The sequence below is a fragment of the Phodopus roborovskii genome, unplaced genomic scaffold (genome assembly GCF_943737965.1).
Source record: "Phodopus roborovskii unplaced genomic scaffold, PHOROB, whole genome shotgun sequence".
Classification (NCBI taxonomy): Eukaryota; Metazoa; Chordata; class Mammalia; order Rodentia; family Cricetidae; genus Phodopus; species Phodopus roborovskii.
The window spans coordinates 4,420,817-4,448,595 of NW_026125543.1; the positions used below are offsets into that span (position 1 = coordinate 4,420,817).

The following is a 27,779-nucleotide window of genomic DNA, read 5'->3' on the forward strand; positions in this document are numbered from 1 at the left end:
CTGTCTGAAACTGTAAGCAAGCCCTCAATTAAATGCTGCCTTTTATAAGTTGCCTTGGTCATGGTGTCTGTCTGCAGCAATGGAGCAGTAGCTCGACAGGGTCCTCACTGATCTGCCTTTTGCTCATCACTCTGATTGTTAAGTCATCCCCAGGGACCCAGTATTGTCCCACCTCCCTCACCAAAGCAAATGGGAAGTGCGTATTTTTGTGCAGCTTAAGTAGCTGGTTCATATGTGACTCTTCTGCCTGATGCTGACCAGGTGGAGGGGGAGGAGCCGTAATTCTCCTTGATGGAAGGTAGATATTCTGGCAGATGGCAGGGTTTGCTTTCCTCTACCGCTGAATCATGCTGCATCATCTTCCAGATTCCCTGTCTGTCCCTTCACAGGTTCTGTGGGTGGTGACTCCAGCTTCCTGGGAGTTATTCCTCTTCTAGACTTCCCTTTCAGGGTCTGGTAAGCACTGATCCACTATCACATGTCTCTTTATGCCATGTTTATTTTCTGGTCTTGAGGAAGTGAGTTAAATTTCCAACTGAGAATATACACCAGCAAAGACTCATAGTGTATTCTAAATGTATACAACAAAATATTTCTTGACATTTCATGGTCATTTGGTTCACTCTTTGAAACCTCATGTTCCTTAAAAAGCCCTTAACAAAACAAAAGAAATCCCTATGATACTGCTTTAATATTTTTCCTTTATTAGCTTTGTAATTGTTGCCATTATATTTTTCTTTATGCCAGAATTATGACAGAGGGAAAGTAGTTTTAGAGAGAGTGAAGAAAGGTAGGAAGGTTGCTTTAATTTTTCCCAAGCATGACTTGAGGGGAAATTCTTGCATCCTTCCAGCCTATGGAATAGTCGCCGGATCTTTATTAAGCTGGCCAACAGCAGAAGGTCGTCTTCACTCAGGAACCGCAGAGCTGGGAGCTCTTCTGGGGCATGGAGCTTGTCAGCAAAGAAAGAGAGGGAGGAAGCTGAGTGTCCATGAGTGGAAATGGGCAGGTGGGAGGACCAATTAGAATAGGGACAGTGGGACCATTTTACTCTGGATAAGGAAAGCAATTGTCATGCTGTAGAGTCTTGAGAGAGCAAATGGACTTCAGACAGTTTCAAAGCTTACAATTTACTCTGGAAATTCAACCAGTGTCTATTGAAGAGAGTGTGAGGCTACCTTAAATGGTCTCTTACTTAGGAAGTGTCTAGTGAGGCGGGGTGGAGGAAGAGGGATGCGCTGAAGGCCCAGGGGGAAAGTACTGAGGATGACATCTTCCTAGAGAAGGTAGCATGGGGGTGACTAACACTCCTTTTGTTCTCTATAGTGTGTCCATTCAACCCCCTCTTCCTTTGCCTCCTCGCCTGCCTTCCCCACTTCCTCACAGTGATGATTTAAGGCTCATGTCTCTTAGCAGCTACAGAGGGACCTGTCAGGACAGCCTGCAGCTTCAGGGCCACCTAGGAGGGCACTCAGCCTCACAGGGGCAGGCTAGAGAGCAGCAGAAGTCACAGCCTGCTGTGCGTGTGGGGGGGGGGGCACAGGAGGACAAAGAACACAGTATTTTTGAGTTCCCACCTCTCCCTCCAAAGAAAGGGTAACCGTGGAAACAATGCAAAAAATAAAAACGCCTTAGCACTGTGTTCTTCCTGTTGCATCAAGAAGTCTTTTCCATATTAAAATCCATCTCCAGTAGAGGAGGAGAGAAGCGGTGGGGCTAGGGTGTGTGTGTGGCAGGAGAGTGAAAGTGCCCAAGAGAGGACATTTTTAGATCTTAAAGAAGAATGTACTTGCCATGAGGGCGATTACCAAAGGGAGGCTAGACATTACTGTATACTCTGGAATACTTGACCACCTAGTACACCGCTAACCAAGAAAGAAGTTTGTTAAGAGCTGGGCCAGGTAGATGGCCAGATTGACTAACAGGGCTGAGAATCATGCTGAGTACACTCAGGTTGAGTCTGAGGTCTCCCTCTTGTTTGACGGTCCTGAGACACTCTGCCTGTGCCGAATATTGAGATAGTAGTTTCTTATGAAATGCATGCATTTTAGGAGTCGAAGGCTCTCAGGAAGTTTGGAGTAACCTCCCTCTTTAAAAGCAGTTTAAATGAGGCTTCTGAGAGTCTAAGGGGTGTGTTCCTACTCGCTGTACATATGGAAGGAAACACACCAACTTCTGTGAATATCTCTCTGTATCTTTGTGGCAGCTTTGTTTGCTCAGTGCATAGTTAGTGTCAGGTACCATGCTTAGTATTTTACATTTCCCCAGACTTCTCACAGCAGGAATCATTGCTTATATTAGTGTTGTGGAACTGAAGCTAAGTTCACTCATATAGCCAAGAGGCAGAGCTGAGATTTGAAACTACAGACTGCAGCTTGATGTTTTTCTTAACACCTGCATTACCACCATGGAGCGTGTGTGTGCTTTTATCAGGTTGGGGCAAAGCATGAAAATAAAGGCATCAGAGAGAGCCTGTTTTGTCTTTTGGGAGCTAATTGTCATTGGGAAAGGCAGCCATGATGCAAGAAAGGCAGCCTGACCGAGCCAGTGCAGGGCAGGGATGAGTCCATGGACAGCTAGCAATGTGGGAGATGATGACTGGGTAAATACCTAGGCAAACTGGCAGTGTCTCCTAAGGAGTCAGAGCTTGTATTTCCTCTTAACATAATTAGAACTCACGATTCCTGGCCCAGACTAGGGCTTTCTGCCATAGTAGAGAGGAAACAGAAACCTCACAACACAAAGACAAAAACAGAACTACCAAGGCAGACGAATGCAGTTGCACAAAGACACACGCTCCTGGGAACTTAAGTCTGAGTTATTTTAGACAGAAGAAAATGTAAGGTTGCTTCAATTACACAGGGAAGCTTCATTGTGAATTCCAAAACTTCTCAGTGGACAGATTAGGCATAAATATATTCTATCAGCAATAACATTAACAAAATTATTTTACTCTTTGAATGATTTAAACTATTTTTTTTTTAAATGGACTTACCGTTACTTTAGTTCCAACACTGATTTTTGCCTGTTGGCCCATTGCTAGGAAATTGATGGAGACCTTGTCTTGTTCTAGGATGCGAATTCCAATGTAATGGTTCAAAGCCAGAAAAACGGGTTTAAACGAGACAAAGGATGAGGGAGGCATGGAACTTGACCAGTTCCAAGTTCTTATTCTGTTGCCAGCTTGATCTGAGTATTGGCCTCCCAAGATGTTGATGTACACCCTGGAAGGAGATCAGGAGGATAAACAGAAGTGCCTGTGGTGGCTCACACTCGCAATCACAGCTTTCAGGGGCTGTGGTGGGGACGATTGCCAGAGTGAGACCTTGACTTAAACCCTGTCTTGAAAAACAAAACAAAGAAAACAACAACAAACCAGAAACAAAGAAACAAAAAGCCCTGCCAATGGTAGCTCTAGAATTCAAGGCTGAATTATCCCTCCCTGTCACTTCCCAATCAAAGCACTTGGGAGACAGGCAGGCAGATTGGGTTCGAGGCCAGCCTGGTCTACAGAGCTAGTTCCAGGACAGGCTCCAAAGCAATACAGAGAACCCCTGTCTTGAAAAACAAAGAAACAAACAAAACAAAACAAAAAACTCCAAAAACCAAAACAACAACAACAACAACAACAAAAAACAAAACAAAACAAAAAACAAACAAAAATACAAAAATACAAAAAAAAAAAAAGAGTGGTGGGATTGGGATTGTTAGGAAACTTTAGAAACAATACTACTCACTTTACAATATTTGAAGTACTGGGTTCAAATTGAATTGAAGCATATTGATAAACTGAAGTGAGTCGTGGGTCCAAAAAAGGCTATGGTATGATGATGATGGTGGTGGTGGTGGTGGTGGTGGTGGTGGTGGTGGTGGTGGGTGTGTGTGTGGGTGTGTGTGTATGTGTGTGTGTGTGTGTGTGTGTGTGTGTGTGTGTAGGGAACCCTGAAGGTTTCATTTGGGAAAATAAAGAATACATAAGGGAAGCTGTTCCTGAGAGGAGGGACCAGTGCTTAGATTTTCATCAGGCCAGAATGCAAAACCATGGATGTAAATTAGGGGGACGCCCAGATTAGTTCTTGTTCAAGAGAGCTGATAAAGCTAAAAGTCAAATATATATATATATATATATATATTTGCAGGGGGGGGGTGTTAGAGGGTGCTGGTTACTAAACCCAGGGCCTTGACCATGTTATGTATGAGCTCTCCCACTGGGCTGCACCACCAGCCATTGAGTTCCAGGCTTTTGGGAGCTGGATGTGGAAAGCAGGGGCTCAGGGCTACTCCTGAGTTCACTGCAATGGAGAAAAGTTCTACAGTAGGGCAGGGATGTGACTTAGATCAAGGGGGCTTCTCCAACCATGTGACATTGCCAAGGTCCCACATTTACTATATTATAAGAAATCATGCTTGCTCTGAGTTTCCTGTCACTCATTACTGTGATATTCTACTGGGCAAACTCGTCCCCATGTGCCCTTACCTTTTTCAGCAGAGGTAACCATCCCTACCATGAGCAGAGGTCTGTATTCTTAGAAGGTTGGCTTGCTTTGACAATATATTAGCTGTTTAACTGTGTGAACTGCCCATGAGGGCCCTCATGAGTAAGATAACTAATACCTTGTTTCTCCAGCACTGACTACTGATACTAACCAGACAGCAAAAGAAATGAAAAACCTAGGGGACACCCTGCCAGACCTGGAAAGGGGTGACTTCACACAGCAACATCACACCAAACTGTTCTGAATCAGTTCTCCAATTCTTCCTGGAGTTTACACAGACTTAGCTGTGTAAAGATAAAGGTGCAGGACATGTCTTCAAGAAACCAGTTCACAGAGAAAACAGACTTGCTGCACAGAGACAGAGGGAAGGAGGCTTTGGGAATGTCAGGGACCAGAGTACTCAATAGTTCAGTTCATGGGGTTGGGGATCCCTGAAATCACCTGGTCTCTACAACTGATTGAATTAATATAGGTGACGATTATTATAATACTCCTCCAAATATAACACAGACTTACTATTTAACCATGAAAGATAAATGGAGGTTTCCCATTATACATAGTGTTATTGGATTTGTTGCTACCGTGGACTAGAAATACAAATAGTCCACTGTGTCCCAATTTTTGTCAGTACTGGCAAGGTCCAAACTTTGCCAGCTATTGACAGAGTTTCCCAAGTGAGATTATATCTAGAGATAATTTCAAAAGCCAAATATATAACTGAGAGGCTTAAATTATATTTGAAGTTAGAACCCACGTTTTCTTTCAGATTAAATGAAGTAATATGAATAATATGTAGAGTGTATATATTGATAAATTAAAAGGAGTTGAGACCTTTCCATAGAGATTTAACTCTTCCTCTATACTATTATGTGTGCATGCATGAGTGCACGTGGTGAGGGTTGCCTGTGAGCCACAGCATGTATGTGGAGGGCAGAGGATGACTCCATGCAGTAAGCCCTCTCCTTCCACCTTTCTGTGGATTCCAGAAGATGAACTCAAGTTGCCAGGCTTGAATGGAGATGTCTTTCCAGGTTTCATGGCTCCAGAGGTTTGTATAGTATTGTCTGGCTCAACTACAGGGAGCTCACAGTCTAGGAATGTGTCTCAAGGAGTAAGCAACACAGTGTAGTGTGTCTAAGTCATATTACTACCTAAAAACCACTAACTTAAATACATCTCTCTAAAGCCATTCTCATCAAAGAGAAAAGATACAATTAAGTAATAACAGTGAAAAAATTATAAAAAAAAAAAATAGCAGCAAGGATGAGAAGCCTACCAGACATTTCCATTGGGATGATAGCAGGAGCTTCTCCCAGAGGAGTCCAGCAGTGCCAGGATAGCAGGGCTGGTGGGTGTGTCTTCTTGGACAATACAAGTGAAACCATTTGTCTTGTTGGGCACTTGGATAATGGCTAGATTTCCAGATGGATAACTGAGGTCAGATAAGGTCCTGTGAGCATTTCTGGTGATCTTGAACTATGCATGGAATAAAGTTAATTTATGAGGAGCGTTTTGAAATTATGAAGCATTGGGAAAGGCCTCTATTTTAATACAAAATAATGATATGCTTTTATATGGTCCAAAATGTATTTATGAAAAGTAAAAATGCTCAATGAAATGTAAGAAGTAAAATTAGAAATATTGGAGAGGACTATGCATCATAAAATTAAATTTATCCCCCAAAATGAAAGGTTGGCTCAACATCTGAAAATCAACAAATAAACCACTTCAGCAGGATAAAAAGTAAAAAGAGCACGATCATCTCAATAGGTATAGAAAAATCACCTGAAGAACCTTTACTGCTTCTTGATAAGAAGCCTTAGGAGTCTTCAAATACATTCGAACATCTTCAGCCTGACAGAGGGTAGCCACAGAAATGCCATAGGCTAACATTCTACTTAATGGTGTGCTTTCCCAGTAAGATGAGAACTTAAAAAAAGATGTTCATTTCCACAACCTCCAATGATTACTATACTTATTACAATTGTGTGTGTGTGTGTGTGTGTGTGTGTGTGTGTGTGTGTGTGTGTGTGTGTGTGCCACAGAGTGCATATAAGGTTAGAGAGCATCTTGCAGGACTGGGTTTTCTCTCTCTCTGTGCACTGTGTGGATCCTGGCAAATTGAACTCAGTTCATCAGGCTTGGTGGAAAGTACCTTTACCCACCATCTTGCTGGCCCCTTCTAGTCAATTTTATATGAACATGTTGACCATGGAGAGTTTAGGAAAGGAAGCTGTCTAGATTAGAAGGGGAGGTTAAAAACACATTTGTGATCTGTGTATGCAGAAAGCCTTGGGGACATACAAAACAAAACTCAGGTGGATGGTAACTGTGGGCTGCAAGATAAAATCAACTCCATTTCTTTATGTTAACAGAGATCATTTGAAAATGAAATTAACAAAACCATCCCACCCACACTAGCATCAAGAAGAATGCACATTGAGAATATCTTGATGCTATCAGGTCTATATGCAAAGGCTGTTCAGAGACAACGGTAAGTTAAGACTGAGCTTGAGTCATTTTGAAAATTAGCCACAGCCTTAGGAGAGGTAAGAATTAAAGTCATGGCCTGAAACAATTAGGAATAAAAGTTGGGCAAGTTATTTAACAAACAAACAAACCTCACACAACAACAACAACAACAAAACCCTATTCTTTCTCACAGGGAACTACAACCTTGCCATTTGTACCCATGAATGTAAATTTCCTGTTTATTGGCAGGGTTTGATTAAACATTTGGGTCACTGACTAAAAATGGCTTTGTTCCACAGGAAGCACTCAGTTCATCAAAAAGGTTTCTTTGGGTTTTTGTTTTTTGACTTTTTTTCCCCCCCAAGAGACCCTGACCTGGCTATCTGAGTGGCCTATGATGAACTGGCTAAGGACTGTTGATTTGTGGGTGTATAAATTGGTCTGTAGTCTGGAGTAGAAAATACCAAAGCTGGAAATGTCTACATTTCTTACCTAGAATTTTCTCTCCTACGTTGTGAGTAGAGGTAAGACAGAGAGCTGTCTTCTCTGCTAAAATGGGTTCACAGGACTCGACATAGTGCGGTACAGAAAGTGCTGTCTCCTATGTGGGTGCCTTTCAGATGTCATCAGCTCTTCTCTGAGTGGCAGAGTTCCTGTATTATGTATTTTCCTGTACCACCACCTCCATTCTCTTTCTTGTCTGTCCTGTCTTGTATGTCCTGTCTCATCTGTCCGCCTGTCTGTCTGTCCATCCGTCCATTATTCATTCATCTGTCCCTCCCTCCTCCCTTTCATTTTCTATTGGGATTGACACTAAGGCTTGGCAACATGTAGTCTGCCACAGACTTCTTCCTCAGCTCTTTTTTGATTTTTGATTTTGGGATAGGCTCAGTCTAAGTTGCCCAGGCAGGCCATGAACTCACTGTTTTCTTGCTTCATCCCCCACATCATCCTCCCCAACTTCAGCCCTCCCCCCCATCTTCCCCACCTCGTCCTCCCACTTCAGCCTCCCTCACCTCAGCATCCCAAGTAGTTGAGGCTACAAGCCTATGCCATCAGGCCCTGCCTGTTTCTCTTTTTGGGAATTAAAGCCAATACAAAAAGGTACAGAAAGAAAGGATACAATATCTGTGTTGTCCCATCTGGAAAGGAGGTGAGGAACTTGTTTCCATGCTTGTAGTGCTTCTCCAAGAGCTCATCCCTCACGACCTAGGTGCACAGTGAACAACATGAAGTGCTGGCCGCTGAGCTAACACATGGAGCACTGCAGTGCAAGCCATTGCTTCACTTTATGTGCTTAGCCCCACGTTAGCCGCACCGGATGGTCAGCAGCAACAATTGCAGGTCACCCTGAACACCTGCAGTATAACTTAACAAAATCCTTCTCATCACTTACCTATTTTGAAAGTTTTATTTTATTTTTTTATTTCATAAAAAAACCAAAGGAGACAGAAAAACAGTCACATCAGCAACAATATTCATATCCTTATTGCAACCGTTTTACATATCGGTGGAAGTGTTCAGCTGAGCAACGAAGGGTTAAGTATTATTATGTAAATCTGACCTTTTTGTTTTTGTACACTATGAAGATGTGTCTTTGCCAAGTTGCCTTTTGATTGTTTTAATAAAAAGCTGAATGGCCATTAGCTAGTCGGGAAGAGGTTAGGTGGCTCTTCTGGGGACAGAGAGCTCTGGGAAGAAAAAAGGTAGTGTGAAAATCTAGACACAGAGAGAAAGCAAGACATGCAGGAGGAGAAGTAAAAGCTACGAGTTACATGGTAGTATGTAGATGGATAGAAATGGGTTAATTTACATTATAAGAGCTAGTGGGACAAGTCTAAGCTATAGGCCGAGCTTTCAAATTGATAATAAGTCTCCCTGTCACTTTTTGTGAGTTGGTGGCCCATAGAAAAATCTGTCCACACTACTTTTTTTTTCTGGGTTGGGGATTGAACCTAGGGCCCCATACATGCTAAGCAAGCACTTTCTACCAAGCTACCTCCCCAGCAATGAGCCAGTGAGGAGTCAGTGAAGACACAGGAAGGTAACTATTATGACTCCAATTTCAACCACTTTTATAAGGAACTTAATCATGAAAATGAACTTGTATCTGGAAATACTTATGATAAATAAACTGAGGATTTAGTTAAATTCTAAGCATTCCTGATCTTGACTTGTACTAAAACAAAACAAGAATTCCTAGGGTGAAATGATCTTAGTGTTTGGATAAACATTGTGATTACTTTGAAAACCTATTGTTACATCTGGAAATGGCAGATTATTATTATTTTTTTTCACTTTTGAAGCTATGAAATATGGACTACTTCCAGAAAAGCACTACAGGACATCATTTCAGTAGTGGGTAATTATGAAACAAACACCATGTCATTACCATACAAGCTAATAAATTGAGTAAGAGATTCTAGTAGTCCCACTCCAGTGTGCCCACCCCAGTGGGCCCTTCCCAGTGTGCCATGCCCAGTATCAACACTCTGCCAAAGATGCAGCTGATAATATGATTTTATGGTAATTTCTGTGCAGTTTTTGTGTGTTCATCATTTAGCTTTTCCCATTTTTTAATGTTCCATATATAGTATGTGGTGATTTGAATAAAAGTGGCCCCCATAGGCCCACAGGGAGAGGCACTATTAGGAGGTGTGACCTTGTTGGAGTAGGTTTGGCCTTATTGGAGGAAGTGTGTCACTGGGGGTGAGCTTTGAGGTCTCAGATGCTCAACCTACACCCACCTACTGCCTTCAGATCTGGATGTAGAGCTCTCAGATACCTCTCCAGTACCGTGTCTGCCTACAAAACCAGCCACCACGTTCCCACCATGATGACAATGCACTAAATCTCTGAACCTGTCAACCAGCCCTAATTAAATGTCTTCATTTATGAGAGTTTTTTTTTTTTTTGTGGTTGTGGTGTCTCTTTACATCAATAGGAACCCTAACTAAGACACATGGGATTGTCTGTTGTAATTGTAGTTTTTTTTCTTCCCAGTGAAAAACCCCTCTCATCAAGTAGCTTCCATGCAATGACTTTCCTTTGTTCATGGTTTTCTATTTCTATTTGTCACTACTCATTGTGGCTGAGAGAACCTGGGTTTCCCCTTCTTTTGACCACTAGAAACACTGATAGCTAGAACAATTTTATGCTTGCATGTTGGTATTAAGTTCCTGTAGGGTATGGCACCACTGAGATGACTTTATAGTTCTGTGTCACATCATGTGTCACAGCAACACATACTGTTTGGCCCTCTCCCCAAAGCTCAGCACTGGAAGAGTTTATATATTCACCAGTATGGTTAGTATGGGATGAATTTTCATTTCTCAGGTGACTAAGGAGGTTGCACATGCTTTCATATGATTTTAGTCATCAGATTTTCTCTTGTGAAAAGTTTCTGTTTGCGTTTTGGGAAGGGCTCATTTGTGTGTGAGAGTCACTTGTTTGTTTGTGTTCTTTCTTTCTTCCTTCCTTCCTTCCTTCCTTCCTTCCTTCCTTCCTTCCTTCCTTCCTTCCTTCCTCTTATTTTTAACCTGTGTTGCTTTGGAGCCTGTTCCGGAACTAGCTCTTGAAGACCAGGCTGGCTTTGAACACACAGAGATCCAACTGCTTCTGCCTGGCTCGAGAAAGGATCTTTCTATACAGCTCTGGCTAAAACTGGAACTTGATATGTAGACCAGGCTGATCTTGAACTCACAGAAATCTGTCTACCTCTGCTTCCTGATGTTGGGATTAAAGTGTACACTGCCACACCTGGAAAAATGAACTCTTTCATCTTGATTTACAAAAATTCCTCATAAATTTAGGATGTAAGACCTTTGTATGCCACGTGTAATTTAAATGATTCTTCATTTTTTTGGCTGTTTTTCAGAATTTTAATTAGTTAAGCCCTTACAAATACTGCTTTTATGTGCAAACTCTCTTCTATGATGTTAAAAGATACCTGTGGCAGCACAAATCAAAAGACATGAAGCAGGGAGGGAGGGGTTGCAGGAGGATGAGAATTGCATCTGGGGAGAGTTAGGAGAATTGCATCTGGGGAGAGTTAGGAGAATTGCATCTGGGGAGAGTTAGGAGAATTGCATCTGGGGAGAGTTAGGAGAATTGCATCTGGGGAGAGTTAGGAGGATTGCATCTGGGGAGAGTTAGGAGAATTGCATCTGGGGAGAGTTAGGAGGATTGCATCTGGGGAGAGTTAGGAGGATTGCATCTGGGGAGAGTTAGGAGGATTGCATCTGGGGAGAGTTAGGAGAATTGCATCTGGGGAGAGTTAGGAGGAAGCACTGAGATGAGTGAGGTCAAAACACACTGCTTGCATGTATGAAATATGCTCAGCGCACACTACATGTGCATGTGAAATCCCCCAATACTATACATTTAAGAACTGAAAAGAGGCCTAGTGATGATGGTACATGTCTTTATTCCCTGGGGAGGCAGAGGCAGGCGGATCTCTGTGAGTTTGAGGCCAGCCTGGTCTACAGAGCAAGTTCTACGACAGCCAGAGCTGTTACACAGAGGAACTCTGTCTTGAAAAACAAAAACAAGACAAGACAAAACAAGAAATAAAAAAAAGAAAGAAAGAAAAAAATCTTTAAAGTTCTGTATGTTGTATTTAAATACTTAATCTCCTTAAAAATGGTTTCTACATATGGTATGAGGAAGTCTTCCCAGTTACATTAATAAAACATGGCTGCCCAGTCCAAGCTGACCCAGAACTACACCCAAAAAGGCGTTCTTTCTTCACTACCCTGCAGTGGCACTGCTGTCATCAGTTATGAATGAATGCTTGCTGGAATCTAACTACAGACTATAGTACTGTTGTGTGGCTCTGTTGACCCCTCCCCAGCATCACCCTTCAGTTTTCTTCCAGAGTGTCTTGGTAATTCTTCAGTGTATTGTGAAGACTTCCCTCAATATATGTACAATATACTCTTCTTAGAACTTGGGTGAGATTGCATTGGGTCACTTAAGAGAAGAATGTCCCCTTTAAAGTCCTTCCTTTTCAACTGCAGGAGTGTGGAGGGGCCCTGCAAACACAGAACCCCTGCAATGCAACACCATTTTGAGGAAGTGCTTAGGACTTTGGTGACTTTTCTCCCCTCCTGTTAGTTTTCTAAGAGTTCCAGATGGTCTTTAACGTGCAACTGTCACATTTTAAGGTCAAAAAGGTTTTTTTTTTAAATTTTTTTTTAAACTAAGAACATTAATAAGACAGAAAGTATAGAAGCAGTTTCAATCCCAAGTCTGTGCAATTATTTTTGGGAGATAGCAATGGGCTATCCAGTGAAGTTCCATGAGAACTTTACATGTTTCATGCAAAACTGACTTGAAAAAAAAAATCAAAAACGAAAATTGTGAAATCACCTTTCCACATGTTTTCATGGAATCACAGCAGCTGATGGAGACATTGCTGATCTGAATCTCATCACTATCCTCATCTGTCTTCTTCTCCGGTATGTTCATAGAGAGCTGGTAAGAAATCGTCTTCGAGTGCTTCGGGTCTAGAGCGAGAAAAATCACAGCAAAGTATGCATGTGTGCTTTGCCCCAAACCAAACAAAACAAGACAAAAACCAAAAACCACAACTTTATATAATAAAATAAAATTGAAACCCTGTTGCAAATGCATTGATTTATCACATTTTTTTTAAAGGAGGAAAAATAAGGACCTCTATTAAATTAAAATTAGGGAGGAGATTCTTTGACTTGAAAGTGATCAAAGTTTTCTATTGAATAAAAAGTGAAAATTCCACTGAGTTTTCATTATGTGGAATTTCTAGGTTTTTCCTCCCTCCCTCTCTCCCTCCCTCTTTCCTCCCCTCCTCTCTCCTTCCCTTTCTTCCTTTGTTCCCCTCTATCCTTCACTCTTTCCTTTCTCTTTTTTCTTTCCTTTTTTTTTTCCTTTTTGAGACAGGGTTTGAACTATATAGCCCTGACTGCTTGGAACTAATTATGTAGACCAAACTGGTCTCAAACTCCCGGAGATCTACCTGGCTGCAGTGCTGGGATTAAAGACATGTGCTACCCTGCCTGGTAGCCTTTAGTTTCAATAAGAAACAGTGAATTTCAAGAACCCCCCTATAATATTAGACATTTAGTTACAAAAATATAAACTGTACTAATTACCTTCAGTACCTTTTCAATAACAGAAGGAAGTTGATGCTGCCTGAGAAAATTAAATTATGTCTTCTAAATCAAATGGCCTGTGAGGAGGCCATTGAACATATAAACCTATGATTTCTTATGCTAAATTCAATTCTACCACCCCAGTTCTGTGCCCAACCCTGGTGAGTATAAGAAGAAAGCATTCTGATGTCTTTTGACAGGTCTTCCACATCCAAGTTTAAGAAAAGAGTGCACCGAGAGATTCCTAACACAAGAGACACCACTGAAGCAGTGCTCTGAGGATGTTACTAGCTGATTTCAAACAACAACGATGAGACAAAGACCAAGAACTCTAAGGCCAGAGGACCTAAACCCCAGATCTCTTGACCCATTTCACCAGATACATGCTTTATGATACTTACAAATGACTTTCAGTATTAGTTTTACATTTGCCAGTTTTATGCCTTGGCCCAACATCTGCATTTTCTGATGCCTACAGCATCCACGTCGACAACCTTACCTTCTTCAGGTATTGGAGGGCTTTGTTCATTTGACACTATTGCAAAATGTCTGGCCAGTTGACGTTCTTGTTTTCTATAAAATCAAAACCAAGCACAAGTCTATATTGTGGTTGAAAGTGGAACTAGTGTATTACAAATTTCAATGGCCCAAGTACCATCCTTTGTTATTTTAATCTGTTATCACTTATGAATCCAACTTATAGGACTGAGCATGTGAGTGGGCCGATAGCGAAAGTTTCTCTAGCACAGGAATTTAGAATTGCCCTGGTAATTTATGATTGACAATTTCTACTTCAAATGGGTGGGCTCACCAGGTTCCTGTCTCTAATATCATTGTCATCATCATTATTATTTAGTGTGTATATATGATGCTAGTGATTCAATTCAGGGCCTTGTGTATACAAGGGAAGCATTTTACTGCTGAGATTCTTCCTGGAGCTTTTGAATATCATGACATCCACCAGGAATTATAATGAGCTTGCTTTAGCTCATTTCTATTTTTTTCTTTTTAATTTATAAGAAACACATTCTCATGCTGGGTGGTAGTGGTGCACAACTTTAATCCCAGCACTCGGGAGGCAGAGGCAGGCAGATCTCTGTGAGTTTGAGGCCAGCCTGGTCTACAAAGCTACACAGAGAAACTCTGTCTTGAAAAATCAGAGTGAGAGAGAGAGAGAGAGAGAGAGAGAGAGAGAGAGAGAGAGAGAGAGAGATCCTCATAATTACATATTTTGAGAAATCAGGTTCATTCTATGAGATGTTCTTCAGTTAGCAATGTCCTGTCTGGGCTCAGCACCAGGACCCTGCATTACCTCTGCATGGCTTTTTCCTTTGCCTTGAGTCTATCGACATCACTGCCATGGGCTGTATGAGGATCAATACTGATTAAGTCTGTTTTAGTTCTTTTGATGTTTAGCCTTTCCTCATTGATATAATCAAGAAGATTCTGAAACTGAAGACAACAGTAGGCCTGAAAGACAAAGAGGCTATGATCTGGTTGAAGAGGATCAGAGGGCTAAAACCCCCAAATCAATGAGGTATGGTTAACAAGAGGCCATAACTCTTTTCTTTTCGTAGCTTTGGTAAGATAAAGTTTACACACTGTGACACAATTCATCTGCTAATAGAGCTAAATAACTCTTCATCTGGTTTTTAGTATTGTCAGAGTAACCATTTCCAGTCATTTCAGATAAAACCTGTACCCATGGCGTCATCTCTCCTCCTCAGACCTAATCACTAATTTACTTTGTTTTTGAGACAGCAACTCATGTATCCCAGTCTACCTTTCTATGTAGCCAAGGATGACCTTGAGCTTGTGATCTTCCTGTCCCCATCTCCCAAGCACTGGGAATATTTGTGCCACCATGTGAAGAAGCAGCCTGCCTCCATCTTAGGCGTAAAAGCCATTTTATAGTAAAGACAAGCTAGTTTCATTCCTATGTAGGATTCTCTGTTTCTCAAGGATTGGGCTATGCCCCACCCGAACCTTAACTACAAATGATTCTGTACTGCCTGTATCAGGAATGGCAATCATGTCTTTGTTTCAAAAAGCTAATAACCATCTTGCAACCCCACGGTGATGTTTTGTTTATGATCTAACAAATAAAGCTCACCTGAAGATCAGAGTGCAAAGCTAGCCACACTAGTTAGCCAGAGAGACCAGGCAGTGGTGGCACACACCTTTAATTCCAGCACTTGGGAGACAGAGGCAGATGGATGTCTGTTAGTTCAAGGCCACCCTAGGCTACATGAAATTGATCCAGTCTAAAAGAGAAACAGCTCACACAAAGCTGATCCCAGCTCTTGGAAGTGACATGCCTTTAATCCTAGCACTAAAGGAAATGGAGGCCGAAAGGGATAATATGGCTGAGTAGAGAGATGACAGTGAGGCTGGAGGAGACAGGAGGCGGGGCAGTCTGAGCAGCAGATAGTCTGAAGTAGTCCAAGGACAGGGTCACCCCTTGGTCTGATACAGAGGTAAGAGCTAGTGTAGCTGGCAGGTTTGCATCTCTGATGGTTCATCTTTCACTCCCTCCCCCATAGCTAACTTTGAGTTTTTATTATTAAGACCAAAGAGAATTCATGCAATACAATACTACCTTTGTTTCAAAAGGGTTATTATGACTACTTTCTTGTGACTTCCTGTTGTTACAACCTCCTTGCAATCATGTTTCAGTTTTAGGAGGTGTTATGACTTACTTGTTATGCTTATGTTCTGCTCCACCAAATCCCCCATTTGGGAGCCCTTACCCTCTGAGCTACTAAAAACCTTGTCTTCCTCACAACCAGTGTTGACTTCTTGAACCCTGCCTAAGGAGGAGTCAGTCCATGTACACAAATAAAGAAAGCTTGCTTTGATTAATTTGGCCATAATGACTTGGGTCAGGGGTCTTCCCCCCCCCCATCTTTTGGGTTAGCACATGCTCCTTTATTTGGTAGTGGGCATAAAACCCAGGGCTTTCGGCGCTAGGAAACCACTACCAGCCCAGACTCAGTCCTAGCCCCAGCCTTTAACCTGCTTTCTGTCTCTCCACATTTGCCTGTTTTTCACTCTTCACGCCCCTGGAACCACATACCGTCTGCTAGTTTGTGGCTGGCCTTCTCATTTAGCCTAGTGTTTTCAGACCTCATCTGTCTTGTAGCATGTTTCAAGAGTTCTATTCCCGTCTGGCTGAATAATAGCCTACTGTACCACTTTGGGGTATTAAGCATCATGAGTGTTTGTTTAAAAATTTTGTATAGATACATGTTGCTTGTTTTCTTGGGTTTAAATCCAGGAAGAAAATTGCTTCTAACTATGTAGGTTTGTGCAAAAGGGATTGTAGTATTGGACTACAACTTCTAAATTATGTAACTGTGCTCAAAGACATCTTCATTAATCAAAACGGGAATTACTTCAAATGCATCTCTCCCTCCCCCCACAATGAGAAATAAGTTCATTTAACCCTGTGGCATAAAGACCCATGCTCAGCAAACTCTTAGAAAACAAATTCTGCATTATGTTAGTTGTGGGAGTGTGTAAAGTTGGCAAGAGGTCAGGTGAATGTGGTGAACAAGACAAAATCTCCCAGCCCAATTCATTCAGCTTCTGAAGCACTGCTTACATCTCACGTGCATTTAGGTGCTCTCATGGAGAAGAATCCCACATTTCCTGTCGGCCAGCGCTGGAAGCGCAGGATGCATGTTTTTGGTACATCTCACTGACTTACTGCATGCACTTCAGACACGTATCTGATCCACAGTATAAGCTCAAATGCTTCAGAGATCTCAGAATACGGCATTGACAATGTTTAATTTAAAAAGCTTTTTTTTTTTTTTTTTTTATGATAGGCATGCCAGCCCCTGGTCACATCCCTATCTCCTGGATGAGTGAAAACGCATGGGTGCAAAAAGTCTTCCACTTGGAGCTTGCTTTGAATGTGACAAAGCCAACCACAGGGTGGAAAAAACTGCCTTTCACCTCAGCTTCTGTCAAGACCCTGTTCAGACTGTGGACATGCAGAACACTGGGGAATCAATTGCACTGCTTGGCTAGACAAGGTAGGCTGCTGCCCCCAAGTTCCTGCTCCACAGCAAAGTCTGTTAGGTCTTCTGGGCCTGGCAGCTGAAGGCAGATGCTGCCCTGGGACCTCTGTCCCCAATGACCATGGAGGAACCTGGGGTAGCTGTCTAGGTAGCCAGGAAGTTCCTGTCATTCTTAATAGAGTTGGAAGCTGCTTGGTCTGCGCTTCTGCTTACTCAGGTGAAATTTATTATTCTCAGATTTGATGGTGTTTGATGAATATGCTAGTGATAGCTTTGGCAATTTAACAGCCCCCCTCCCCACCAAAGGCTACACCACCTTGGTAGTTCATTGGTTCAGTTTCTTGTTTAAAAAACACAGACACATTTGCCTTGTTCACAGGCATCATGATAAAGGATAAACAGGTTTCACTAAAGGAACACAGAAAATGATTTAAGATGTGTAAATGAAAGCTGGAAAGGTATAAGTAAATGGTTTAAGGTGTGTAAAGAAAAGATGTTTTGGACTTCTGTTCCCTTTCTATGCTGTTGTTCTATTGGGATTTTTAGAGGTTTAGAGTTTTAGCATTGGTAAATGGAGTTCTGAAAAACTGACAGATCACAATCTCAAGATTAGCCATAATGCTCCTTCTTCACAGCTCTGTCAACGCATTGTTATCAGTCTTTTAAATCACAGCTGTCCTAGTGAATGTGATGGTTGTGATTGTTGATGGCTAACACACAATCCTTAAGAAAAATTATATAGGAGAAAGAAGCAGGGGGAAATCCTACACATCTTAAAAAGTAACACAAGTTCCTCTGTCAAGCCTGATTTCAAACAAACTTACCCGCCTTTTATGTTCGATGTGAGTGATGTCAGAACAACTGTCCACATCAGAAAGGAATGATTGTAGATCACTTCCACAAAATTCACACTTGGGTACTAGATCTTCTTCGTCCTTCAGAGAAAAAGGAGAGAAAGAGAAAGAATGTGAAGAAGTGCCCCAAGGACCAGCAGGCTTAGGGGGAATGGGTTGTGGGCAGAGTGTCTAGCAGGGCAACAGAGGCAATGGTGGATGTGCCAACTTATCTCAGAACACTCGTCACAGAAACACTTGATGAGGAACTTTTAAGGGCCTGAGATGTTGTAGCTGAAGGAATCAAGCCAGTAAGATCGATAGAGTCTAGTATGTAGATGTGTTGAACGTCTAACTTCTGGTACCTGAGAATGTGACTCTATTTGGTCTTTGGAACAGGCCTTAATCTAATATTGCTGGTATTGTCAGTAGAGAAGGACCTTGGGACCTAGGAACCTGACAAGAAACCAGTGAACACTGAGGCAGAGACTGGCAGGGTGCAATTGCCAGCTGGCAATGGTCCTTAAAGCAGGGAAAAGTGAAGAGAGTCCCACTACAGTGGTGGCCCTGTTGATAACTGGATCCAGACTTCTAGTGTCTGGAACCACAGGGCAGGGGTTCTTTTGTTTTACAGAACTCAGCTATTAAAGGCGTAGGAAACCACCCCAAGTGCTTTGTCCAAGTAAAGGAACCCTTTTCTTTGATTCTCTTAAGGTATATTCACATCTATTGTACAAATGTTGTGTGGACCCCTATAGCCCTTTACAGAAATAATAAAACATATGAACTGAAGTTACCTTGAATTTAATGTCTAGATAAGGAAGATTTTTTCTGTATGACAGAATGGGTGGTGGCCCAATGCTGGATAATGTTCTTAGAGGAGATTCAAACAATTTTATAAATTCTTCATTAAACTAAATGTTAAGAAGAGAGAGAACATTAAAGATTGAATAAGTCAATTTACAACAAGAACAGTGCATTAGTTATCATGATAAACAGCTCTCACCTCCATCTCACACAAAATACTTAGTTTGGGCTCTTCGGGATTAATTACCCACTTTCCTGAAGAGAAAGGATAGATTTAGATGGGAAATTGCAACCTTTGTGCTATGTGTTCTGTGTTCCTCTAGTCTAGAGATTCTCCATGCTGACCTCATAATCTATCATACTGAAACACAAATAGGTATGTATGTGCACACATGTATGTACACACAGGTGCACACACACACACACATACACACACACACACACACACACACACACAGCCCAAGCCCCTCATTTGCATTGCCTACCAGTATACATTCTCAACACAGTGCCAGTTAGCTTGGTTCCTTCCTTACTGGCAATTTGTCTTTTCCAGCAAAAGAAGATGAAAACAAATACCCATTTACCTCTTAACTTAGAAGCTGGAGTCTCTGGTTGTGCCTCCTTTGTTTCAATGGGTGGTACTTTTTCTAAAAACAAAACAAAAAGTATGTCAATCTTAAAAAAGGAGAAGCAAGTTAAATAGAAAATATATCATAGAAAAATAAATGCTTATGTCTCATTTTCAAATGTTCCCTCCTTTCCTAAATAGTGATTGAAAGAGACACATGGGGTCAGCTCTTTTAGAAGATAATGATTATAATACACCACTTTTCACTCACCCATGCCACTTTGTTGGCTTTAACTACCAACAAGACACAGCTTAGAGTCTCCTGAGAAAGGAGTATCGATCAAGTGATTGCATAGTTCAGATTCACCTGTGGGCATGTTAACTACTTTTTTATTGCTGGGTTAAGACACCATGCTCAAGGCAACCCACAGAAGAAAGATTTATTTATTACAGTTTCAGAAACTTAGTCCTTGACCATCATGGCAGGGAGAATAGAAGCAGACAGGTAGGCATGGTACTAGAACATTAGTGGAGAGTTTACATCCTTATCTGAAAGCAGGCAGCAGAGAAACCCAACTGGGAATGGTAGGAGCTCTTGAAACCACAAAGCCCATCTCCAGTGACACACCTCCTCCAACAAGGCCACACTTCCCAATCCTTTCAAAATAGTTCCACCAACTGGGGGGGGATTTAAATATACAACCTATGGGGGTGTTCTCATTCAAACCACCACAGCATGTGTATGGAGGGCCGTCTTGATTGTTAATTGAGGTAGAAGGGCCAGCCACTGTGGGTGGCTCCTGGTCAGGCTGTCCTGGGCTATGATAGGAAAGCTAGCTAAGTATAAACCAGCAAGCATTGTTCCTCCATGGATTCCCCTCTGAGCTTCTGCTTGAGTCCCTTTCCCGATTTCCTAAAACATGAACTGTAAATGAACTGTAAGCTGAAACAAACCCTCCCTTCCCCATGATTTCTTCTAAAGATTTATACTGGTAAGTTAAATGTTTACTTTTTTTCTTGTAGTGCACTTTTCCATAGTCTCTGTATATCCTAAACCATAGCATAGCTTTAATGTTATTTATTGATGGTTTGAAAAGTTTCTAAAAGAGTACATATGCCATTTCTATAATAAACATAAGGATATATAGCAGGAATATAATGGAACTCTCTCTCAAGACAGGGTTTTACTGTGTATCTTTGGCTGGCATAGAACTCACTATGTAAACCAGGCTGTCCTTGAATTCACAAAGATCTGCTTGCCTTTATTTTCTGAGTACTGGGATTAAAGATAAGTACCACCATACTTGTTTTAATGGCAGATTATTTCTTGATGAATAAAAACATTGCCATTTATCAAATACTATGTACCAATGATTTTAGATATTAATCTCATTTTGATGATCAGCACTCCTGTGTCACTACTAATTTACTAAGAGATAAAGCAACTAAGGCATGATGAGATTAACAAATTTGCCCAATATCTCAATGTCTAGTACACTGCCTGGGTTGAGCATCAGCCCTTCCATACTGGTTAAGTTTCCCAATTTGCAATCCAATCCCCAGCAAAGGCTAAGGAATCAAATTACTCACTTGGCTCCATAGCAGAAATTTGTTGAAGCCAACTTTCTTCTGTTTGTACTGATGTCTGAACTTTTTGATACAAACTTGGGTACATATTTCTGAAATTTAAATCACAATGTTAATTTGAGTATAATGATATGGTTGCTAGCAAATCTACTCTGTATAGTGCATTTTTAGTTGAATAACATATGCCATCAACAGCTCTGACGGTTTTCTTTGAAATATTTTCTTCCATTCCTATATTTTGAGTAAAATTAAACATGAAATGTGGATTAAATCAATTCTTTGGAAGGTCCATGAGGGACAGTGAGGAAGACTGGCCTTTTGGGTAGGAATTTTATTAGGAGTTATTCAATGCCACATATCTACAGGCATGGTGGGAGTTGTAATGAGAATTCAGGCCCACAAGGTTAAGTGGTAAAGGGGAAGCTCCTTGATGTGGACAAGTTGACCATAGTTTAGATTGGCTATTTTTGATTCCCAACAATGGCAGGAAGTGGGAACGACATGGTCATTTAGTAACTGTCCATCATACAGGATGAGGCCTGTTGCCCTGGGTGCTTACGGTGCATGTTAACCGTTCTCTGAGGACTTGGGGGTTACAGGCTCATAGACAGCTACAGGAAAGTGCCTGTTGTTTCCTTCACAAAAGCTGTGGGGGTAAGAAAGAGGCTAATGTAGGTGAGTGTAGCCTGAGTAGGCCCAGCTCAAACCTGATACTTTGTAGATCTTAGAGGTTTCTAAAGTCATCTTTTCCCTGTAGGGATTTACTAGCATTGTATCTTCTCATGTGTGGGATACTTATTGCTTGTGCTAGTAATGTGCACATTTAAATAAATGTAAATTATCACAAAGTGCTTGTTTTATTTAGTTTAAAATTAATACAAGGCTGGACTTGCTGCCCAGACAATCTAGCACTGTAGTGCTCCAGCTTCATCGAGAGACTGTCTGAAAAAAAAAAAAAAAAAAAAAAAAAACAAAGTGGAAAGCAATAAAGGAAGATACCTCTGGCCCCACATGCTCAGGCAGGCATAAGACAAACATGAATTCACATACTGTGCACACAAATTTTAGTTTCTTTTTCAAGGTATGGTTTCTCTGTGGAGCCTGTCATGCAACTTGCTCCATAGACCAGGCTAGCCTTGAGCTTAGAGATTTGCCTGCCTTTGCCTCCTGAATGCTAAGAAATTACACAAACCTTCTAAAAAGTGCTGAGTTTAAGGCGAATGCATTGTTATTAAGCACCTCTATTCCTTCTCCGAGTAGTTTGATCAGTTGTTTGAGCAATCACTGACATGACAGGGAAGTAGGTTATCTCTAGAGTGGCAAGTAAACAATGCTTTTCAATCTCCCTTGCTTCTTTGCATTTAATTCAATGATTGTTGTCTTCTAAAATGATCAAATGCCATGTGTTTCAGTTAGCACATTGTTACTCTCCCACCCCAGTTCAACTGTGTCTTCACCTGTCTTTTTGACACTTAGTTTCCTGGCACCTTGCATCAGTGCTTTTGTTTGTCAGTTCTGGAGTGACTGCGTCCTGGAATAGGCAAAGGACTCCTCTGTGGAGGCCACTTGGGTAAGTCTCCCAGGCAATCCTGTTTATCTAACCTTCCTGAGAGACAAGCTGCAGGGACTATAGGAGACGGAAATCCCTAGACATTTACTGTGTATTTCCCTCTCAGGGCAATAGCTAACGAAAATGAATACATTTTATTTTTTTCATTTAAGTGTCCTCGTCTAAGGAAACCTTTTGTGTGGGTAATCAAAATATCACAGGCAAAGCAGTATTCATTCCCACCTAGGATGGTCTGCACAAAGTGAGTTCTGTGGCCGTCCTCATTTATCTTCCACCTAAAAATTCCATAAATGAGGATGGCTACAGAATTCACTTAGCAGAAGGTAATTTTGATCACCTTCACAAAAGCTAATCAAAGCCTTAGTATTCCCTTTTCACTGGCAAGGAAATGGAGACCCATAGAGACCAAGGAACAGCTACAAAACTCAGGAAGGCGTTTTCTCTTGGTACAAAACTTGCTTTGTCACTTCCAGCTGTGTCTTAGTTTATTATTCCATTGCTGTGAAGAGACATCATGACCAAGGCAACTCTTATAAAAGACATCTTCTAATCGGAAGCTTGCTTACAGTTTTAGAGGGCTAGTCCATGATCATCATGGTGGGAAGTTGACATGCATAGTGCCAAGGCAGTAGTTGATACCTTTACGTCTTGATCTTCAGGGGAGAGAGGGGAGACACACACACACACACACAGAGACAGAGAGAGACAGAAACACAGAGAGACAGACACAGAGAGAAGAGATACAGAGAAGACAAGGGAGAAAGGAGAGAGGTTGAGATAGAGAGAGAGAAGAGAGAGAGAGAGAGAGAGAGAGAGAGAGAGAGAGATTGGGCCTGACATGGACTTTTGACATTTCAAAGTCCATCTCCATAGACATAATTCCTTCAACAAGGCCATATCTATCCCAACAAGGCCATACATCCTAATGCTTCTAATCCTTCTCACACATTTCCACTCCCTGCTGACTAAGCATTCAAATATGTGGGCCTATGGGGGGGCCTTCTCACTCAAACCACCACAAATGAGAACAGCAGTCAGGCAATTGAAAGTAGAAGTTGAACTGATGTTGGTTGCATTTTTAGGGCATTAAAACAACCATACCCATAATCTCACCAAATTCAGTAAAGAAAACTTTGATGTTTGTATGTGTATTTAGTTTTTAAAACATCTTATTAGAAAGATTTATGAGCCACAAGAATCTTGTCAGGAAAGAGAGTTTCTCATGGACTTGCAATCATGTAGCTGAAAACCAGGGCAACTTGGCTGCTCAGTACACAAGTGTCTTTCGTTTCCTTTTGCAGATCTTACTGAAAAAATGAACTCAAAGCATCCAGCTCTAAAAACATGCTCTCATTGGTGTGTGTGTGTGTGTGTGTGTGTGTGTGTGTGTGATACTTATGTCCTTGAAAGGAAATGTGACTATAGGTTAAAGGAATACCAGAGCAAAGGACACAGCAACTTAAAACAAGAGAAAATTTTTCCAAAAGGGCATTACTGAGAAACTTCTATCTTCATGCAACCAAACATAGAAAGGAAGGAATGAATGCTATCATCACAGTAAGTCAATAAATGACCCAGGAATAGCCAGCTAGGAAGGCTCCTTGTTCTCATTTTATTTGAAGCAACTGACAGCAGTTTTCTTTAAAATTTTTATGTTAATTTTTTTGTGTATGAGTGATTTGCCTACTTGTATGCTTGTGCACCTTCTATGTGTGTTCCTGGTGCCATTTGGAGACCAGAACTGGCTGGAGTTAGTGATGTTGGGGACAATGTGGGTACTGGGAACTGAATTTGGGTCCTCTGTAGGAGCAGCAATTGCTTTTAACCACTGGGCCAACTCTCTAGCTCCCGTCGTTTTATTTCTAAAGCAGGGCAAAGAACGCTTGTTGCTATTGTTGTTGAAAAGTGGTCATATTGACTGGGCAGCTTTCTTCCTCGATAAGAAACACAGCACAGAACATGGTTACTAGCTCAACAAACTTGAGGAAGAAAGAAATAAGAAAGAGAGGAAAGGAAGGAAGGAAGAGGAAGGGAGGGAGGCAGACAGACGAATAGACTGTTCCACCATAAAGAACTTTAACCACACAGTACCGCATGCTTCTCTTAACTTGAACAATGGTGGGATCACAGACTGATGAGGAAGCTGGCTGTGCTATGCTCCCCTCACCTGCTCAGAGTCCCTGTAAACCCTCCCACTTTAGGAAAGGGAAGTACTCTGTGCAGGAGGATCCCATTTTAGCTGTCCACCAGTCATCCCTTTATAAATGCAGATGGATAACTAAGGATTGTCTGTTACTTAAAATTAATCAGTAACAGAAAAGAATAGAGATGAATAACATCGCCTCTTCATATATTATTGGGTCCAAGTGTCTTCAAAGACAATAATGAATAGTGAGAAAGTGTTCTGAAGAGCAGCAGTAACTGGTTCTCTGAATTACAATCATGAACCACAGAAGAAAAATGTTTGTACACAGGCTGTATGCCAGAAATCAAACATCGAGAGAAGACACTGTAAACATAAAAAGGAGATGGAGAACCTGAAGGGAAAGAGAGAGACAAAAGAAGGAGGTGAGGATGAGAGGGGTTTGGGAAGCGGACCATCACTGACTGATACTGGGCCTGGGAGGCAATGAGGCAATGTCTTCAGAGCTCCCAAGGACAATGCTTTAAGAGAGATCCCCTTATGCAAGGGTGTGTTATTAATAAAGCTTGGTGGCAAAACAGGCAGGCAAGCGTTTGGAGTACTCGTGAGAACTACATGAAAAACATTACCTAAAGAATTTCCTGAGCTAATAGAAAGGAAGGAAAGATGGAAAACTGGGAATCAAGGGAATGTAGCCATTGCCATAGCCCAGAAAAAGTGAAGCCAACTGAACACAAGTGAATAGAAAGTCTTACTTTTTAGGCAAGTTTTGCTAACATTAGATTACATTTTCTTGTCTACAGATCCAATATATTGGCTTTTGAACAAGCAATTGAGGATTTAAAAAAAGTTTTTAATTTTCTAAAAATCAAACTGTGAAGTACTAATGGTCAATTAACAATACACGTATAATAAAACTGCAAAGTAATAAAATTTCATAGGAATGTTAATGTATTTTGCTTCTCTCTCTTTTCCTCTCTGTGTATGTGTGTAATTTGTTAATTAGAAAACTAGATGAGAAGAGATAGAAGAAAATAGTAGTGGAATTAGTATTAATTTTATAAGTCATTACTAATAAATCAAAAAATAGAGGTTTAAATTCTTTACAGTACTAAATCCTAGGAAATTAAATAGTATAAACACCAAGAAACAAACAAAAAACTGGAGAGGAAGCCAATACTTCAGTCAGAATTTGATGAATCAAGTGAACATATCCTTTAAAGTTATAATTGAAAGGGTAGAGAGGTAGCTTAATGGGTAAAACGCTTGTTCTACCCCCACAACACATGTAAAAATGCTGGGCATGGCAGTTAACATTTGTAATCCTAGCAATGGGGAGGCAAAGACCAATGGATCCCTGGGGCTTGCTGATCAGTTATTCTAACAACGAGAGACACTGTCTCAAAGCAAAAAGAAAAGGGCAGCACCTCAAGATGATACCACATAGACACATGGGAATACAAATACCACCCCCCCACACACACACGTGCACACATACACAAAATAGAAGGAAAACTAAGACTGCCAGCATTATATTAACTATGTCTGGTGGGTCAGGGAAAGGATGGTGATTTTCAATTTTGTGTATTTGTACCCTTTAATTTTTTAAACCACACATTTCATTAGAAATTTGACAAATGGACAAAACTCACGCACATTCTGTCTCAGGTGTGTGTGTGTGTGTGTGTGTGTGTGTGTGTGTGTGTGTGTGTTGGGTGGTGGTGGTATATGCATGTGAGTGCAGGTGCCAGTTGAGATCAGAGGTGCTGAAGCCTGCTGGAGCCTGGAACTGGAGTTACAGGCAGTGAAATGCCCCTAGTAGGTGCTGGAAACCAACTCAGTACACTCCCTTAACTTTTGATGTATCATATTGATAAGCAGACACATCATACTTAAGAGTTGGGTAATAAGATGAAGACAGGGACTTTGTCTTTATGTCTTACAAAATGCCTACTAATGTGGGAGTTTTTGTTTGTTAAGTTTTTTTTTTTTTTTTTTTTTTTTTTAATGCTGTGTAAGCCAGAGTGGGTTACCTCAGACTCTGGAATGTTGGGATTGCAGCATGTACTAGGATGCTTGGGATAAACAAAAACAATGAAACTTTTTGAATAAGAAAGTTGTATGAGTCTTGTGTTATTCATAACAAATCTAAAAGGGTAAACATTTATCTGTTTTAAAAAATATGACAATTGAAAACATTTTCTTACCTATCTACAGTCACTTCAGACAAGTCTTTCTTAAATGTTTGAAATATTTTAGGATAAGCTGTAGAATGAAACATTAAACTATTTAGCCACTCCATGCCATGGGTTCTTTAAGGGAAATTTTGTCCCCAGGGAACATTTGGTGAGGGTTGAAGACAGTCTGGTTGTCACAGGGATGTGTGTATGATTTTGTGTGTTCATGCGCCTGTATGTGTGTTATAAGTTCATTATTGGGGTAGAGAAGGCCAGGGATGCTGGTAAACAAAATATCCTAAAATGCACAAGGACAGCACCTTTTCCCCAACAGTAAAGCCCACGGTAAAATTCGAACTATGAGAGTTTGAGCAGCCTGTTCTAAATGCTCTGCTTTCCTTTTAAAATAAGACAGTGATCTAGAGGTGTTTGCAAGGAAGTTCAAAGCACAAGAGAGAGCTGTGTGTTACTGCAGAAGTCAGTAAGTAGGTCAGTACCTTGCAGGTACTCCTGCCTGGGGAGTAACCCCAACTTCCGCCTTTTACTAAGCAATTCCCCTGTATCTTACAGTAGGAGCTGTCATGACAGTCAGCCAAGACTTGATAGTGTATGCGCAGCGGGTAGCAGAGGGAAGGGTGCACCGGTCGTCCTCCCTCTCCCCCAGGAAGAGAAGCCCTAGCTACTTTTATGTGTTGAGGCGCTGCTGGAAGCAGAAGTGCCCTCGCTGGGCTGCTGCTGCAGTGGCTGCAGCTCCTCCAGGCTCCACGAGAGGCTGGAAGGCTGGCTGTGCGGGGCCGTGGCGCTCAGACTGGGGGTGACCACGCTAGTTAGGCGGGGACGAAATTCCAAGTTTTCGTCGTCGTCGTAGTAAAAGCGTTCAGTGAAGTTCATGACCTTCCAAAGGTCTTCATCTTCCAACAATTCAGGGAACTGGTCGGGAATGCCCTGCTGCGAACTCTCCACTTCCTCC

General features: G+C 41.4%; 1 protein-coding gene across 1 annotated transcript; it reads right to left on the reverse strand.

The window, feature by feature from the left end:
* Positions 1-684: 684 nt before the first annotated feature.
* Positions 685-27,779, reverse strand: Erich6 (glutamate rich 6). Its single transcript, XM_051177036.1, has 14 exons — positions 27,493-27,779; positions 26,840-26,897; positions 20,923-21,011; positions 19,349-19,411; positions 18,964-19,019; positions 18,755-18,871; positions 17,949-18,059; positions 14,412-14,569; positions 13,599-13,672; positions 12,339-12,475; positions 8,092-8,177; positions 5,773-5,928; positions 2,996-3,224; positions 685-952 (listed from the first exon to the last, which is right to left on the reverse strand). Exons 1-14 carry the CDS (start codon positions 27,698-27,700, stop codon positions 689-691), a joined length of 1,806 nt encoding a protein of 601 aa, XP_051032993.1. The 5' UTR covers positions 27,701-27,779; the 3' UTR covers positions 685-688.

What these genes read in the sequence shown, in the direction of transcription:
- Erich6 (XM_051177036.1), bottom strand. Translation starts at nt 27,700, where the DNA reads ATGAACTTCACTGAACGCTTTTACTACGACGACGACGAAAACTTGGAA. An exon ending in GATGGGACAACACAGATATT is followed by an intron (nt 5,929 to 8,091) that starts GTATCCTTTCTT and finishes ATCTGACCTCAG; the next exon opens with TTATCCATCTGGAAATCTAG. An exon ending in CATCCCAATGGAAATGTCTG is followed by an intron (nt 3,225 to 5,772) that starts GTAGGCTTCTCA and finishes ATCTCCTTCCAG; the next exon opens with GGTGTACATCAACATCTTGG.